General features: G+C 41.4%; 1 protein-coding gene across 1 annotated transcript; it reads left to right on the top strand.

Annotated features, from left to right (window-relative positions):
- The first annotated feature begins 1,792 nt into the window (after positions 1-1,792).
- LOC141301507 (interferon-induced GTP-binding protein Mx2-like) lies at positions 1,793-14,635 on the top strand. Its single transcript, XM_073831701.1, has 13 exons — positions 1,793-1,799; positions 1,882-1,923; positions 2,601-2,767; positions 2,854-2,992; positions 3,092-3,290; positions 3,455-3,533; positions 3,626-3,748; positions 3,947-4,079; positions 4,191-4,233; positions 12,860-12,963; positions 13,116-13,192; positions 13,291-13,500; positions 13,582-14,635. The coding sequence occupies exons 1-13, from the start codon at positions 1,793-1,795 to the stop codon at positions 13,801-13,803; spliced, it is 1,545 nt and encodes a 514-aa protein (XP_073687802.1). The 3' UTR covers positions 13,804-14,635.
- Positions 14,636-15,064: the final 429 nt, after the last annotated feature.

Here is a 15,064-nt window from a genome sequence, read left to right as displayed (position 1 = left end):
TTACAAAGGCCTATCTAAAGGGTTAATGGGGCCAACTGATAATCAACAGTACAATTTACAAATTTGACCCCTTCCCAACAGGGAAAACCACAAACAATCAAGAATTCAGCATTATATGGTGTCATGGCTTTGCAATCAAAAAATGTGGTTATAATGGAAGTCAATGGGGCAAAAACAGCCACAAACAATAAATGAGGGAGAAAAAAAGAAAATCGGATGCTGCGCCAAAACTAACAATGCATGAAAGCCAATGTTCTTACTAATCTTTCACATGTCCAAGACTGTTAAAAAGGTAAAAAAAATTCCAGGCCACAATTACCTTTTATATTGAAAATTAGCAATTTTGTGTTTTTTTTCCCCCAAAATCTGTGACATCATTTAGGAATTTGGCAATTAAAGAGTTAAAATCCTGAATTTTTTTAAACATTTAGTATTTTTGAGCAGGACTGAGGTTGATTAATAGATTTATGCAAAAAAAATTGAAAAAAAATATTTATCTGATACATTTTTACAGCAGTTTAAAGTAGTGGCTGTTTTCAGCCACGAAACATAACGAAAGGGTAGTAAATTTGCCCACAGTGAACTGTTGAGTTTTTGAAAAATTTCAAAGCATTTTCCCAAAATATGTATCAAAATAAGATTAGTCACCAAAAATCATTCCATTTGCTTTAACAGAGAAAAAGTTGTGGCCAAATTAAGACTCAACAGCACCCCTCAGTGGACGAAAACGTCCCTAACAACACATAAGGGTTAAAACATCATTTAAAAAGAATATCTTTTTCATTTACAATCGCAAGGTTTTCTTTTCGTGAGGTCTTAGAGTCCAGGTACGTTAAACACAGACGGAGCTGAACCCTCCTCAAGCGTCCTAATTCCAGTCAGTGTTTTTGAAAAACAATCCTGAGTAAAATGTTGAGCACTTTTGTGTTCTTTGTAATCTATACAAAATGGAGATATTTAGTTTAGTTGTTGTAGTAGTACATAACATGTTAGCTCTGCGTAAACGTTTAAAGGAAGATAAACATGCTCGCATTATAAATTAGCAATTAGCCAACCGGCTAGTTTCCACAGTCATTTTCTTAAATGCAATATTGTTACCTGAAAGTGAGGTTATATGTCCTGTCGATCAATCCACGTTTTCTGGAGCTCTTTGTCCTGTGGAAAAATGTGAAATAACCTATTATTTTACGGCTATACGATCTACATCCCGGTACGCAACAATGCGCCACAGTGGGCGCTGCTGGACTGCTATCCCTCACAGCCTCGTTTTCGATTCAAAATGGCGGCGGGCTGAATAAGGCATATATCCACGCGCTCCCAATAATGAGCTTCTTCTTCTTCTTCTTCTTCTTCTTGTTTTACGGCGGATCGCAGACTTATAAGTGCATTACCGCCTCCTATCTCTCAAATGGACCATTGACACCCTGACTACAAAATTTCCTGATTACCCTACCAACCCATATGCAATCACCCTCGAATCTTACCCGCTCGGAGACTTCATCAAGCTTCATCCGGCGCTGCGTGTTCAGCTCCTCCGTCCACCCTAACCCCTTTTAGCAGGATTTAAATTAGAAGAAAAAAAAAAAAATCATACTCGCTTGTGCAATCCAGTATTTGCCAAAAACTGTAACAATAGTGATTTTATACTTCTATCTGAATTTAATAAATTCTTCATTGAAAACTGCTCTTCTTTATTCTCTAATTCATCTTTTAATTTATTTCTTTCAAAAGTATATTTCCTACAGTACATTATAACATGCTCAACTGTTTCACTAACGTCACATACCTCACAATGGCCTGTTGGATGTTTGCCTATTAAATGCATTGTACTATTCAAGCTTGTATGTCCCAATCGTAACCTTGTGATTGTGTTCTCCTCAGCTCTGCTCAATCCTGATACTCTTCCCTTACCCACTGTTGACTGTATATGATACAAATGCCTGCCTTTGGTATCAGTGTCCCAATACTGCTGCCATACTGTCAAAATGTTCTTTTTGATAATTGATTTAATTTCGGACCTACTAAGGGGAATCTGGATATCAACTTGTTCTCGTTCTATGGCTTTTTTTGCTAAATTGTCTGCCTCTTCGTTCCCTCTCAATCCAATATGGGCCGGAACCCACAAAAACTGTACGTTTATACTATTTTGCTTGAGTGAATATAACTCTTGATTAAGCTCTATTATCATATCTTGTCTTGTTTCTGATTTTTGCTCAATTAAACTTATTAAAACTGAGCTAGAATCTGAACATATTAATGCCTCAGATATTTTGACTTCACTAATCCACCGTATATATATAGACTATGTATTTTATTTTTATGACAACACGTTTTATTTTTAATATAATATACATTTCCATCACCCAGGGTTTGTGCCCTATAGGCTGCAGTCCATGCAGAAACTTGTTGGTCACAGCACCTTTTAACTGCTGTTTTGGATCCGGCAATTATTCATTTACAAATTAAGCACTGTCCCAAAGCAATGGTTGCACTCAAATAAGTACAATATAGCCTCTTTACAATGGCTTGTCTAAGATGAATCTGTCTTTATTCTCACTGCTTTATAGGATATTTTCCAATAAACATAGTTAATTAAGCAGTTCTGTTTACAGCCCAGAATGAGCTGGCAGGAGAAGGGGTAGGAATATGTGATGAGCTCATCACTTTAGAAATCATGTCACCAGATGTGTGTGACCTCACACTGATCGACCTACCAGGAATCGCCCGAGTCCCAGTAGAAGGACAACCAGAGGATATTGGAAAACAGGTGGGTCATATAATGTGATTTTGCACACCACATTTATTGTCAAACTACTATCAGTCATTTTTTTAAACTATGTGTTTGTCTTGTAGATCAAACGTCTGATCATGAAATTTATTACGAAACATGAGACTATAAACCTGGTTGTGGTTCCTTGTAACACTGACATTGCAACAACAGAAGCCTTGAAAATGGCACAAGAAGTAGATCCTGAGGGCATAAGAACTGTCGGTAATGAAACAGATGATCTGCACAAAAATCTCACATAATATCTTACAGCACGTTTGTCAGCAAATTACCTTTTTATAAAATAGCTATTTTTCCTCACAGCCATTTTGACCAAACCAGACCTCATAGACAAGGGAACAGAGAAGAACATTCTGAAAATAGTCAACAACAAAGTGATTCCTCTCCTCAAAGGTTACATCATGGTGAAGTGTAGAGGACAACAGCAGATCAATGATGAAATTCCTCTGGAGGAGGCGGCACAAATGGAGAGAGATTTCTTCCAAAATCATGACTATTTCAGGTTACAGACTGAAAAGAATTTAAATTTAATTTATTTTTCATGTAATGATTTTTTTCTTTTAACCTCATAAAGTAAAAGTGCTACAGCTGTCCTGATATATAAATCAATCTACAGCATAATTTAAAATACGCCCTCTTGCAAAAAAGTGCCTTTTGTTTCTACAGATGCCTCTTGGAAGAGAATAAAGCAACTGTTAAATCTCTTGCAGTCAAACTGACCCAGGATCTTGTTGATCATATCAAAGTATGTTTCTAAATGTCTTAAATGTCATGAATTTAATGATCTGTAGGATGGATTGAACTATAAACAAATTGTGTCTCGCCTATCTTTGTCAGAAATCACTGCCACAGCTCAAGGAGCAGATAAATAAGCAGTTGTGGAGTGTAAGGAGGGCACTAAAGTACTGTGAGTATGGACCCCCAGAAGACCTTGAGGGAGCCAAGGAATTCCTCATTAAAGTAGGACCTCAGGACAGCAAATCTCCTTGCTTCTGAGAATTATCATCAGGGTCCAATCTGCTGGAACTGTTCAAGATCAAATGCACCAAAAATTTCTTGAACAAAATATGTATTGTGTGATGCAGACAGATCCGTTAGTCCATGAAATTATAATGATAATATAACAGGCTCATAAAACAAATATTATTTTTCTGACAGGTCTTAAACAGATTCAATGAGCAAATTAACTCCCTATCATCAGGAGAGCTAATGACTGAGAAAAAAATGTTTGTCCAGCTTCGTGACGAATTTAAGAAATGGAATGATTATCTTAACAGTACAAAGACATCCTGTGAGTATATTTTCACATGTAAGAACCACAATAATTTACTGTTCTTTTATTGGAGTTATAATGGAAAAAAGGTCTATTCATTTCATTAAAAATCCATATTGTTTCCAAAAGTTAACAGTTCAACAATTCAGTTGAGCGAGACTTACAGAGGGAGGTGTAGTGCATGGAGCCAATCAGACATGAAATAACTAGTTATATTCCTTAAATGACTTCTCCCCCATGATTAACACCTATGTGCCATGAGCCAGTCCTTTGTTCACTATCCAGCTCATCCCCCCACCATCAAGATAAGACTCCTACCAGAAATGCAGGGAAAGATAGACTTTCCTTATTCAGACATGCAGTCCCACATACAGTTATATAGAAATGTACACGTATCAATGTGTTACCTTTTCTTATATTGTCGTTTCTGTTATGTATGTCGGCCTCAAACATTAATCCGCAATAGGTGAATTATTGTGCATGCTAAGACTCTCACATTTAGAATCACTCAGTCAAACGAGAAGATACATAGATCATGTTTGGTGTCTATGAGCAGCATTTATTATTCCCTAAATGTTAATGTTTGTGGCATCTTAATAACTCCTTGCTTTATATGTATTATTGAACTTTTGAAAGTTTTGTGGCCAAACAACCAATCAGCTTCCACATGCGAAACCCCATTGTGAGAGACAAAGACTTTCAATCTTCCCTCCAAAACTCAGATCAACCGGATTGGACAAGGTCCAACTGTGGGCGTGAACGACCTACAGGTTTATAAACCTCCCCTCATCTCTCTCTCGCTTGCTCTTGCCTTCGGGACACAAAGACACGTCACCCGCACCTCCCCCCAGATCCATGGGGGGGGGGGGGGGGGGGTCTCACCTAGCGGAGGAGATGATGAGGCCTGCAATACTGGAAAGGACTTTCTGAACTGAACACAAACGGAACAATGCACAACAACAACAAGCTTGCAAGTATCCGTCCTTTCTACAAACGTAGATAGCTGCGTTTAAGGCGTTTTATAAAAGAAACGATTTCAGGATGTTCAGAACCGTTTCATTCCTGTCCCTTTGCAAACTCACTTTCTGTCTCTCTCTCTCTCTTACTCTCTCTCTCTCTCTCTCTCTCTCTCTCTCTCTCTCTCTTACTCTCTCTCTCTCTCTCTCTCTCTCTTACTCTCTCTCTCTCTCTCTCTCTCTCTCTCTCTCTCTCTTACTCTCTCTCTCTCTCGCGCGTTCTCTGTCTATTTGTGTTTTATGTACGTTTGTCTATGTGCGATCGTTTGTAAGTAGAATAGTTTAATAAACAACCATATATTCACATATAATGATTCTCTGTGCTGAATGCTTACATTACAAAGTCACTTAAACTGTTTCGATCTCATATCGCTACCTTAAGCCCTATTCTGTTCAATTGTTTTAACTCCGTTCTGGTTAGTAAAAACGCGTTGCCGTGACGACGGGCCAACGTCAGAGTAATGGGTATCGCTGAATAATTTGCTGGACAAAGAAACCAGTCGATATCGTTATTACTGTTACTGATCAGAAACTGGAAATTGCGTATATTTAATGACGATTATTATACACGATTTCCTGTGAGTTAAACTACTTTCCCTGACTGAAATGTATGTTTTAAATAACTCATTTCATCCTATTCATTGGTCGTAAGACCTGGTGGAGTTTGCAGTGTATATGTGATGAGAGGAACAGTCTCATACATATACACACATATATTGATCATCTTAAATTCTTTGAGCTAACCAAAATTCTCTACATTAATTGGCGTTAGAATGCGGGGCAGTTTTAAACTATGTGATGTGAGCAGCTCAGGAATAATTTGTGTGTCTGCATGCTTGTGTATTCAAACTCGGCTCACGACTCGCGTCTCTTTTGTTTGTGTGTGTGTGTGTTAGAACGGTGTGGCCAAGCCCACCTTTAACACCTTCACAGATGTTTGAGCCTCTCGCACAGAGAGACTAAACCGCTGTTGAAGATGTAACTTAACTGCAGTTTATATATTGACCCTATAAAACGAAGAAATCTTTTATAGAGCGTCCTAAAGCCACCCTAAATTGAGCGAAGAAAACCTCTATTTTTGCGTGAAGAAGCTGATTGAGCGATGTTCCTCTTTCACCTTACAATGGCCATATCTTTATATTTTGAGTGTAGATAGGTTAGCCATTGATGTGCACTCCAATGCTAATCAGCTATCTTGCTCCTTTGGGTTAAAACCTCAGCTTAGCTAACTGATCAGGTTGACCCCGTTTGCTCGTCGAATAGATTTAATATAGTAAACAACTTCGCGTTATTACTGTACAAATCTTGATCGAGTGTTATTTATTTGTTTTGTGCAAAGCACACACAAGTCTTGTGTCAGCAGGCTGACTCAAGATCAAGGTGCACGCATCGTAACTAAGCAACCTTTTAATAGTGTAAGCATCCTATTAAGTTAAAGTTTGCAAAACACATGTACCTGTGTTCAGTAAAACGGACACAAGAAAGATACACCCGCGATCACGCATCGCCATGGTAACTGCGCTTAGATGCGCGTTCAAATCCACACAAGGTGGAATCTGAAATCCCGCATAAAAGGTATTTCCTTCTATTAAAAGATAGAAGTCTGTCTAAAACCTCTTCCAATACCTATGCCTGATTTCATATTATTTTTTTTATTTTATTTTATTTTTTTTCTTTGAGCAACAACGCTTATAGATAGTCCCAGTCAGTCTCTCCCTTCTCTTTTCCTTTTGATGTTACATTATTAATTATTGTTATTTAAACCATAATGATAATTAACATAATGTATGTTTTTTTTTTTTGTGTGTGTGATTTAATTTTAATTATTTCACCGCCTTAGATTCAACTCTCCCTTTAGCAATTATAATTGTATTTGCTCATTTTAAATTTTTGATTAAACAGTCTTGATTTAAATTTAAACTTTGACCAAATCGATCAAGTTGCACTCTCTCTACCCCGGGTAATTCGGCCCATCCCAGGGGGGCCTTTCTCTCTTTTGCTCTCTCAGCTCTGCCATTTCCCAGGTGTGACGACTCCATAGCGCCCCCACACGGTGGGCCCCGTCACTGACCTCAGGGCTGGCAGTCAGCTCACTTTCTCTCTTTTGCTTTAACCCTTTATACCTCTCTTTCTGATGGATTTTGTTCTTATTTTTCTCCCTATTAGAGACTGAACCTGTCTGAACATCAGTGAAATCTTTTGGTAACTACACCGATGAACTGAATAGCTCTAAAGTTAATCGCTCATCATTAAGTTTACTCATAGGTTCCTGTGTTTACCCACACAAACTATCTGACCCCTTCTTTACAGCTAGGCTAATAAGCGTTTAGTTTGCGTCACCATCTGATGACATCAGTTAAGTGCGCAACACATAGCAACATTTTAGCTCATTAGTTCTGTACGGACTTGCATTGGCTCGTTGTGCTTTGTCTCTCCCTCTCTATTTGTGTCAACATGTCACCATCCAGTCTCGCCATCCAGTCCAGACAAGGCAAAGATGCCATCCTGCCCTGGGTCTAGTGACTACAGCCCCTGAGCGGAGAACAGCCGGACGACCACGCACACAGGCGAATGGATCACGATCCAGTCAAGAGCTACGGCTGCAGAGTACCAATCGACTCATCTACAGCCCGGACCATCAGTGACCACGCCCTCAACAAGATCGTCTGACTAAAGCCGCAGCGGAGAAAGCTTCACCCACGACGGAACCAGGACAGCGCGCAGAACCGCCTAGACCATCTGGATGTTCAGAGATAGCGGATGAAGAGGACAAGGACCTACACGAGGAGAGAGGAGAAAAGCTTCAAGACACGCCTGCAACACCCCCACAGACTGAGCGCAGAGAGCAGTACAGGAGAACACTCCTAAACAGCGGAAGCTCTCTTTACAATGAACCCAGCACACCTTAAAGAACTCAAATTCTTGCAGATAACAATATGAACAAACAGGAGAGCTCAACACAAAATCTCTCCCGGGCCTAACAGCCCACCGTCACCACAAAACGCTGTCTTCCTGAACACTGCAGTAGGCTACAACACACGCCTGTCTGCAAAACATTGACTTTTAAGCAAGAACATTTGCCCAGTGTGACCACGAGACAGATCTGCTTAGCTCCACCTCCAGCTAACAGGACCCCAGCCATTTGTACCAGCAGTCAAAACTGAATACAGCAGCTAAGAACGCGACTGCTACGACCAGCATCTGAGCCTACGTGAGACAACGCGACAGGCACCAAGGGAAGATGGCATCAACGCCAGAAAATCTTTCCCCTCAGATATCCACATCACACTGTGAGTCACCACCCAAATGCTACAGCCTTCTTCCGTACAGCGATTGCTCGATTCAGCGGACTCTACAGACCGCCGGAAAACAGCCAAGCACCAGAAGGCAATAAAGATTAGCAAAGTGATTGTCCAGCTGCCCCATGCCAAGGGGGGACGTCTGACTGACCAAGGTGAACAAACATACAGTGGTGTATGGGAGCTGAACACGCAGCGACATCACTGTGTGGGAGTGATCTGAGATCAGTGCAGGCCAACACTGAGGACACCTGTGCTCTGAACTTAACCTGGAATAGACAATGCAAAACCTGCTACTTCCTGTTTCTCACAGCCCTACGATACTCCCTCAACTGCGAGAAAGCCTTGCTAGATAAGATTACTCCCAGATGTTTACACTCTGGCGAACGAACTACCTGCATTCACCAAAAGGGGTCACTGTTCGGCTCAAAACACAGTGTGGCTAAAACCCTAATGCTGCACACACATTCAATGGAATACGTGAAGCAGTGCCCACTCTAGAAGCCACACCCCCTTTCTGAAAAGTAATCTTTTGCAGTGTACATACCATTCAGGTATGTCAAAGACTTTAAACAATTCCGTCATGAAGAGCCTAAAGGAAAATGGCCACTCAGAAATGGTGCCAAGCTGCTCTCCACATATGACGATGATGCAGAACTAATGTCATGTACAAGGCTCTCAGCAGAGCCCAGCACCCAGATGACAACAGCTGCGCTGCACAAGCCATCCAGCGATGTGCCAAGCACACCAGAAGACAAAGGGAATCACAGAGACCTGCCACCACTGTGTGATGTTTATAACTGTCAATGCCTGCAGACCAAGGATCCCACGCACACAAACCCATGTGCTCATAGACCCAAGAGCGAGGCAAGACACGCCCAGAGCAGGTACCTAGTGGAAAACGACAAGCCTGTCCCACTGCAACACCTTAAGCCGGGCCACCTGACATCACAGCACGAGTGACGGCAATCGGATCAACCCTTGTGTCACAGCAAGTCGCAAGAACTCCCTCTGAAAATTACTAACCTGCATAGACTCAAAGTAGGCTAAGCTCAGTTTCAAACAACACCACTCAGTTTGAAACAGACAAGCATCAACAACTGTTCCAGACAAGCAGTGCCATCACAATAAGAACATTTACATGCTATTCGTGGAAAAACAGTGAAAAAAAAAACTGAAGGATTTTGTGGCTGCCTAAGGTTTTCAACAACAAAAAACCCACCCACCCAACCCAAGCATCGCTTCTAAGCCACAAGCAAACCCCTCACGCTGCTACGCCGCCTGCATCACACCCATGCACACTGGCTCCACCTACAAAATAGCTCTGCTAAAGCAGCCTCTGCCAATGCTGACACTCAACCTTGCACTGTCCGACCACACTAAGGCACTAAGCCGAAAACAACTCAGTAATGTCACACACATGCCGCATCTAGATGACACATCCTCACATTTGTTCCTGATAACCAAACACCGCCACAGCTCCCAGCTTTCCAGGAACAAAGGGGGGTCATTGCTGATGTATGCCCAAGATGCACCGTGCAGAATACACCAGAGTACCAAAGCCACTACCAACGCAAAAGTGGCGCACTGCCAAGCATGCAGTGACAGAGGACATCAGAATATGCTAAGTTTGATGCCAGCTCGAAACCAGCGGATTTCAAACGACACAGCCTCTCTACGATGCAAAGCAGTCAGTCGACGAGAAACATCTGTGAACGTTTACCACCAGATGGCACCAGAAACGACACCCGTGTCAACTAAGAGACCACCCGTGTCACCACCTACACTGCTCACCAGTACTTCAGTGAAACATGCCCGAGTGCGACACCTGCATCCAAAGAGCGCAGGAAGCCAAAAGCATGCCGCAGCCAGCGAGATTCACAATAGGAACTGTGAACCAGCGTGTCTCGGACATCCAGCCCTGCCACTCACCAGGACCAACTGGAGACTCAGCAGAGTACAGAGAACGGCATCCTTCAGCCTAAAGCAGCCAACGGCCTGCAATGGCAGAGAAAGGAACAGCAGGACTGCGACAATTGGACAACTCACATCTAGCCGGGACAACCGGGAGCTGAGCAGCATCGTCTTCTCCTTGGCCCACACCCTCAAGGGCCTCAGACAGGAGGTAAATGAACTGAACCTGCAAGTCTCCGAGTACCAAAGTTAACCGACACCCACAAGGACAGCTGGACACGCCTGCTTTTCCAGAACAGAGTTTCTGATGCTAACAAAGAGCTCCTTGAATGAAACTCCACTGAGAAGTACTGAAAGATCAACTTCTGACTCCCTGCCCAACGCAACACCGCATTAGACTTCCTAAAAGGAAAAAGCATCCCATAAGACCAGCCGACACCTCAGGAGCAGCCAGACAATGTTGAATGGAGCAACGGGCCCACAGGCCCAACAGCAAAACCCCTACAAACACAACTCAGACCCGTTCAAGTCAGTGTCGACACCCCCAACATCAGACGCCTGATGACATTTGAGCAAAACAGCGGGATAACAGACACCTGCTGCCCTCCTGCACCCTAACCGGGTCCATCAGAAACTTCTTTACACTACAAAATCTTTACGACAATTCTCTGCGAACCCTGGAACTACCTGCCCTCTCACAAGTGAGAGTCCAACCAGCGATTCCAGACTGCAGGGACCACAGATACTAGATAACAACCACCTGACACAGACCAACCTGGGTCAGGATGACAAGTGACAGTGCCTCGACACCTGCTGCACAAAGCTCGAGGACCCATACCTTGCCACTGTCTATATTATCACACCTGATAACGTCGACCACGGCACCACAGCCACTCCTTGAAGCACCAACCTCCAGAGAGCCACCTCTCTCTTCCAGCCAGGAGTGCCGGGTGCATGCCTGATTGTTCCGCACCTTTGACGTCGCTCGCTGTTGTCTGTTGGACGGACAACAACGTTCGAAAGAGGGGATATGTAGTGCATGGAGCCAATCAGACATGAAATAACTAGTTATATTCCTTAAATGACTTCTCCCCCATGATTAACACCTATGTGCCATGAGCCAGTCCTTTGTTCACTATCCAGCTCATCCCCCCACCATCAAGATAAGACTCCTACCAGAAATGCAGGGAAAGATAGACTTTCCTTATTCAGACATGCAGTCCCACATACAGTTATATAGAAATGTACACGTATCAATGTGTTACCTTTTCTTATATTGTCGTTTCTGTTATGTATGTCGGCCTCAAACATTAATCCGCAATAGGTGAATTATTGTGCATGCTAAGACTCTCACATTTAGAATCACTCAGTCAAACGAGAAGATACATAGATCATGTTTGGTGTCTATGAGCAGCATTTATTATTCCCTAAATGTTAATGTTTGTGGCATCTTAATAACTCCTTGCTTTATATGTATTATTGAACTTTTGAAAGTTTTGTGGCCAAACAACCAATCAGCTTCCACATGCGAAACCCCATTGTGAGAGACAAAGACTTTCAATCTTCCCTCCAAAACTCAGATCAACCGGATTGGACAAGGTCCAACTGTGGGCGTGAACGACCTACAGGTTTATAAACCTCCCCTCATCTCTCTCTCGCTTGCTCTTGCCTTCGGGACACAAAGACACGTCACCCGCACCTCCCCCCAGATCCATGGGGGGGGGGGGGGGGGGGTCTCACCTAGCGGAGGAGATGATGAGGCCTGCAATACTGGAAAGGACTTTCTGAACTGAACACAAACGGAACAATGCACAACAACAACAAGCTTGCAAGTATCCGTCCTTTCTACAAACGTAGATAGCTGCGTTTAAGGCGTTTTATAAAAGAAACGATTTCAGGATGTTCAGAACCGTTTCATTCCTGTCCCTTTGCAAACTCACTTTCTGTCTCTCTCTCTCTCTTACTCTCTCTCTCTCTCTCTCTCTCTCTCTCTCTCTCTCTCTCTTACTCTCTCTCTCTCTCGCGCGTTCTCTGTCTATTTGTGTTTTATGTACGTTTGTCTATGTGCGATCGTTTGTAAGTAGAATAGTTTAATAAACAACCATATATTCACATATAATGATTCTCTGTGCTGAATGCTTACATTACAAAGTCACTTAAACTGTTTCGATCTCATATCGCTACCTTAAGCCCTATTCTGTTCAATTGTTTTAACTCCGTTCTGGTTAGTAAAAACGCGTTGCCGTGACGACGGGCCAACGTCAGAGTAATGGGTATCGCTGAATAATTTGCTGGACAAAGAAACCAGTCGATATCGTTATTACTGTTACTGATCAGAAACTGGAAATTGCGTATATTTAATGACGATTATTATACACGATTTCCTGTGAGTTAAACTACTTTCCCTGACTGAAATGTATGTTTTAAATAACTCATTTCATCCTATTCATTGGTCGTAAGACCTGGTGGAGTTTGCAGTGTATATGTGATGAGAGGAACAGTCTCATACATATACACACATATATTGATCATCTTAAATTCTTTGAGCTAACCAAAATTCTCTACAGAGGGAACTGCCTGGCTTCAGCAACTATACAAAGTTTGAGAAGATTCTGCAGGACCATGTGGCAAAACTTAAAGATCCAGCCATTGATTTACTCAACAACATAAAAGGTACCATCACACATATTTATTTTTAAAGACTTTCTGGTCACAGTGGAGAACCTCTATTATAAAACCAAAAGATTAGATCACCAACTGTATGTCTAATAGTTTTAGCACATCTGTGGCTATTTATCATTTTCATTTATGTATTTCTTCCGAAGACATCATCATCAAGCAATTCACTGACGTGGTGAATAAGTGTTTCCAGAACTATCATGTACTTCAGAATATCACTAAGGTAAATAATGCCCCTCAGTTGGCCATTAAATATTTTAAAAATTGTTGTATTTTTAGTCCATTTTTCTTTCATTTGTACTTCTTTACTTGATTCTATAGGACAAAATCAACAACATTCAGTTAACCCAATTAGAAAAGGCTGAGGAGAGAATCTCAGAGCAGTTTAAAATGGAAAAAAGGATCTACACTCAAGATCCCATCTTCCTGAAGACCTTGAGTGAGATTACAAATGAGACTTTTTCAGAAAAGGAGTTACCTGTCTTTGACAAACAAAGCAAGTACAGTCATATGCTGGAGGCATATTATGAGGTATATCTTCTGAATTTTCAGTAACAAATTGCACTGTGCTTGTGGTGTGAGGACGTAACTTATCTAATTATTTTCTTTCAGGTTGTGGTGCAGAGGATGGCTGACCAACTGCCCTTGATGATCTTCTTTTACATGTTGCAGGAGACTGCTCAGCACCTGTCTACTGACATTATGAAATTATTGGAAAAGCCAGATGTGCATGAGCTCCTGTCTGAGGACTCTGACGTCAGCAGAAGACGCAAAGACCTAAGAGCTCGTCTAAATCGTTTGACTGCTGCTGTGGAAGCAATTACCAATTTTTGAACTGACTAGAGGACATATCTGAAAATACATCTAATGCAGGGATGCCCAAACTCGGTCCTGGAGGGCCGGTGTCCTGCAGAGTATAGCTCCAACCTGAAATAGACACACCTGAACCAGCTAACCAAGCTCTTACTAGACATACTAGAAACTTCCCAGTAGGTGTGTTGACGCAAGTTAGAGCTAAACTCTGCAGGCCCTCCAGGACCGAGTGATCTAATGTATCTGACAACTTCTATCTAACCATCCATTTTCCATGCTTGTTCAAGTGTTGCAGGATTTGACAACTTAACCCATAAAACTTTCTTCAGCTTGTTAATACTTTTTGATTGTTATAATATATGCATACATTAACCTGTTTTCTGAATCAGTTAGAAGTATCAGTGCTTTGACTATAGTAGCCTACATTATTTTCTTGTAATCTGTTGAAAATTAAAATCAAATTTTTTCCTCAATGATTGACCTGCTTGTTTGTTGTTGTTGCATTTTATTTCTTTTATAAAGTCTTTACAGTGCTGTAAATTGTATTATTTTACGCAACGCAACATAAGGACGAGATGTCAGTCAACTGCGTCAGTCACCTCCGTCAGTCAGCTGCATCAGCAGCGGCCACTTCGCATGAATGAAACGCCTTTTGCCTTGCATAAAATAAATGGATTTTATTCGTTTTTGTACTGAGGTTAATTTAATTGGATTTTAAAATTTGTTTTCTTCACTCTTAAAAATAAAGGTGCTTTAAAAGGTTCTTCACAGCGATGCCATAGAAGAACCATTCAGTCAAAGGTTCTTTAAATAACCATCTCTTTCTTACCTTTTTATAATCTGAAGAACCTTCTTTTGCCACAAAGAACCTTTGCTAATGAAAAGCTAAAACCAGCCAACCAGCCTAGGCTGGTTTTAGCTGTTTTTTTCAGCAGGGGTTTTATGTCTAAAATGCTTGTTAAATGTGTTTAAATGTTGAACACTATGCTGTATTCACCCAAATAAATTTAATTTGTATTTTTGTCTGTTTTGTTTATGTGTTCTAGATTAATAATAAATGTTCATCTTTTGATTTATGCTGTTGCCACTAGTAATTCTGTGTGTTTTTAATAGGTTCCAGTCCATTTTATGATAACAATATACTATATTTTTTAAAAAGATTTGTTTTTGGCGTTTTTGCATTTATTTTCATAGGACAGATCAGACTTGACAGGAAGTGAAGTGGGAGAGAGATAGGGGGCGGGGTCGGGAAAGGTCCTCGAATCGGGATTTGAACACGGGA

Source organism: Garra rufa, chromosome 25 (assembly GCF_049309525.1).
Source record: "Garra rufa chromosome 25, GarRuf1.0, whole genome shotgun sequence".
In the NCBI taxonomy this organism is placed as follows: domain Eukaryota; kingdom Metazoa; phylum Chordata; class Actinopteri; order Cypriniformes; family Cyprinidae; genus Garra; species Garra rufa.
The sequence above is the reverse complement of the archived record's forward strand: the minus strand, read 5'-3'. Positions and strand labels throughout refer to the sequence as shown.

Excerpts from the sequence above, each read along its gene's own strand:
- LOC141301507 (XM_073831701.1), top strand. Across the intron at positions 1,924-2,600 it reads TCCCTTACCCACTGTTGACT|TTCTGTTTACAGCCCAGAAT; the intron begins GTATATGATACA and ends TTAATTAAGCAG. Across the intron at positions 4,234-12,859 it reads AGCGAGACTTACAGAGGGAG|GGAACTGCCTGGCTTCAGCA; the intron begins GTGTAGTGCATG and ends TTCTCTACAGAG.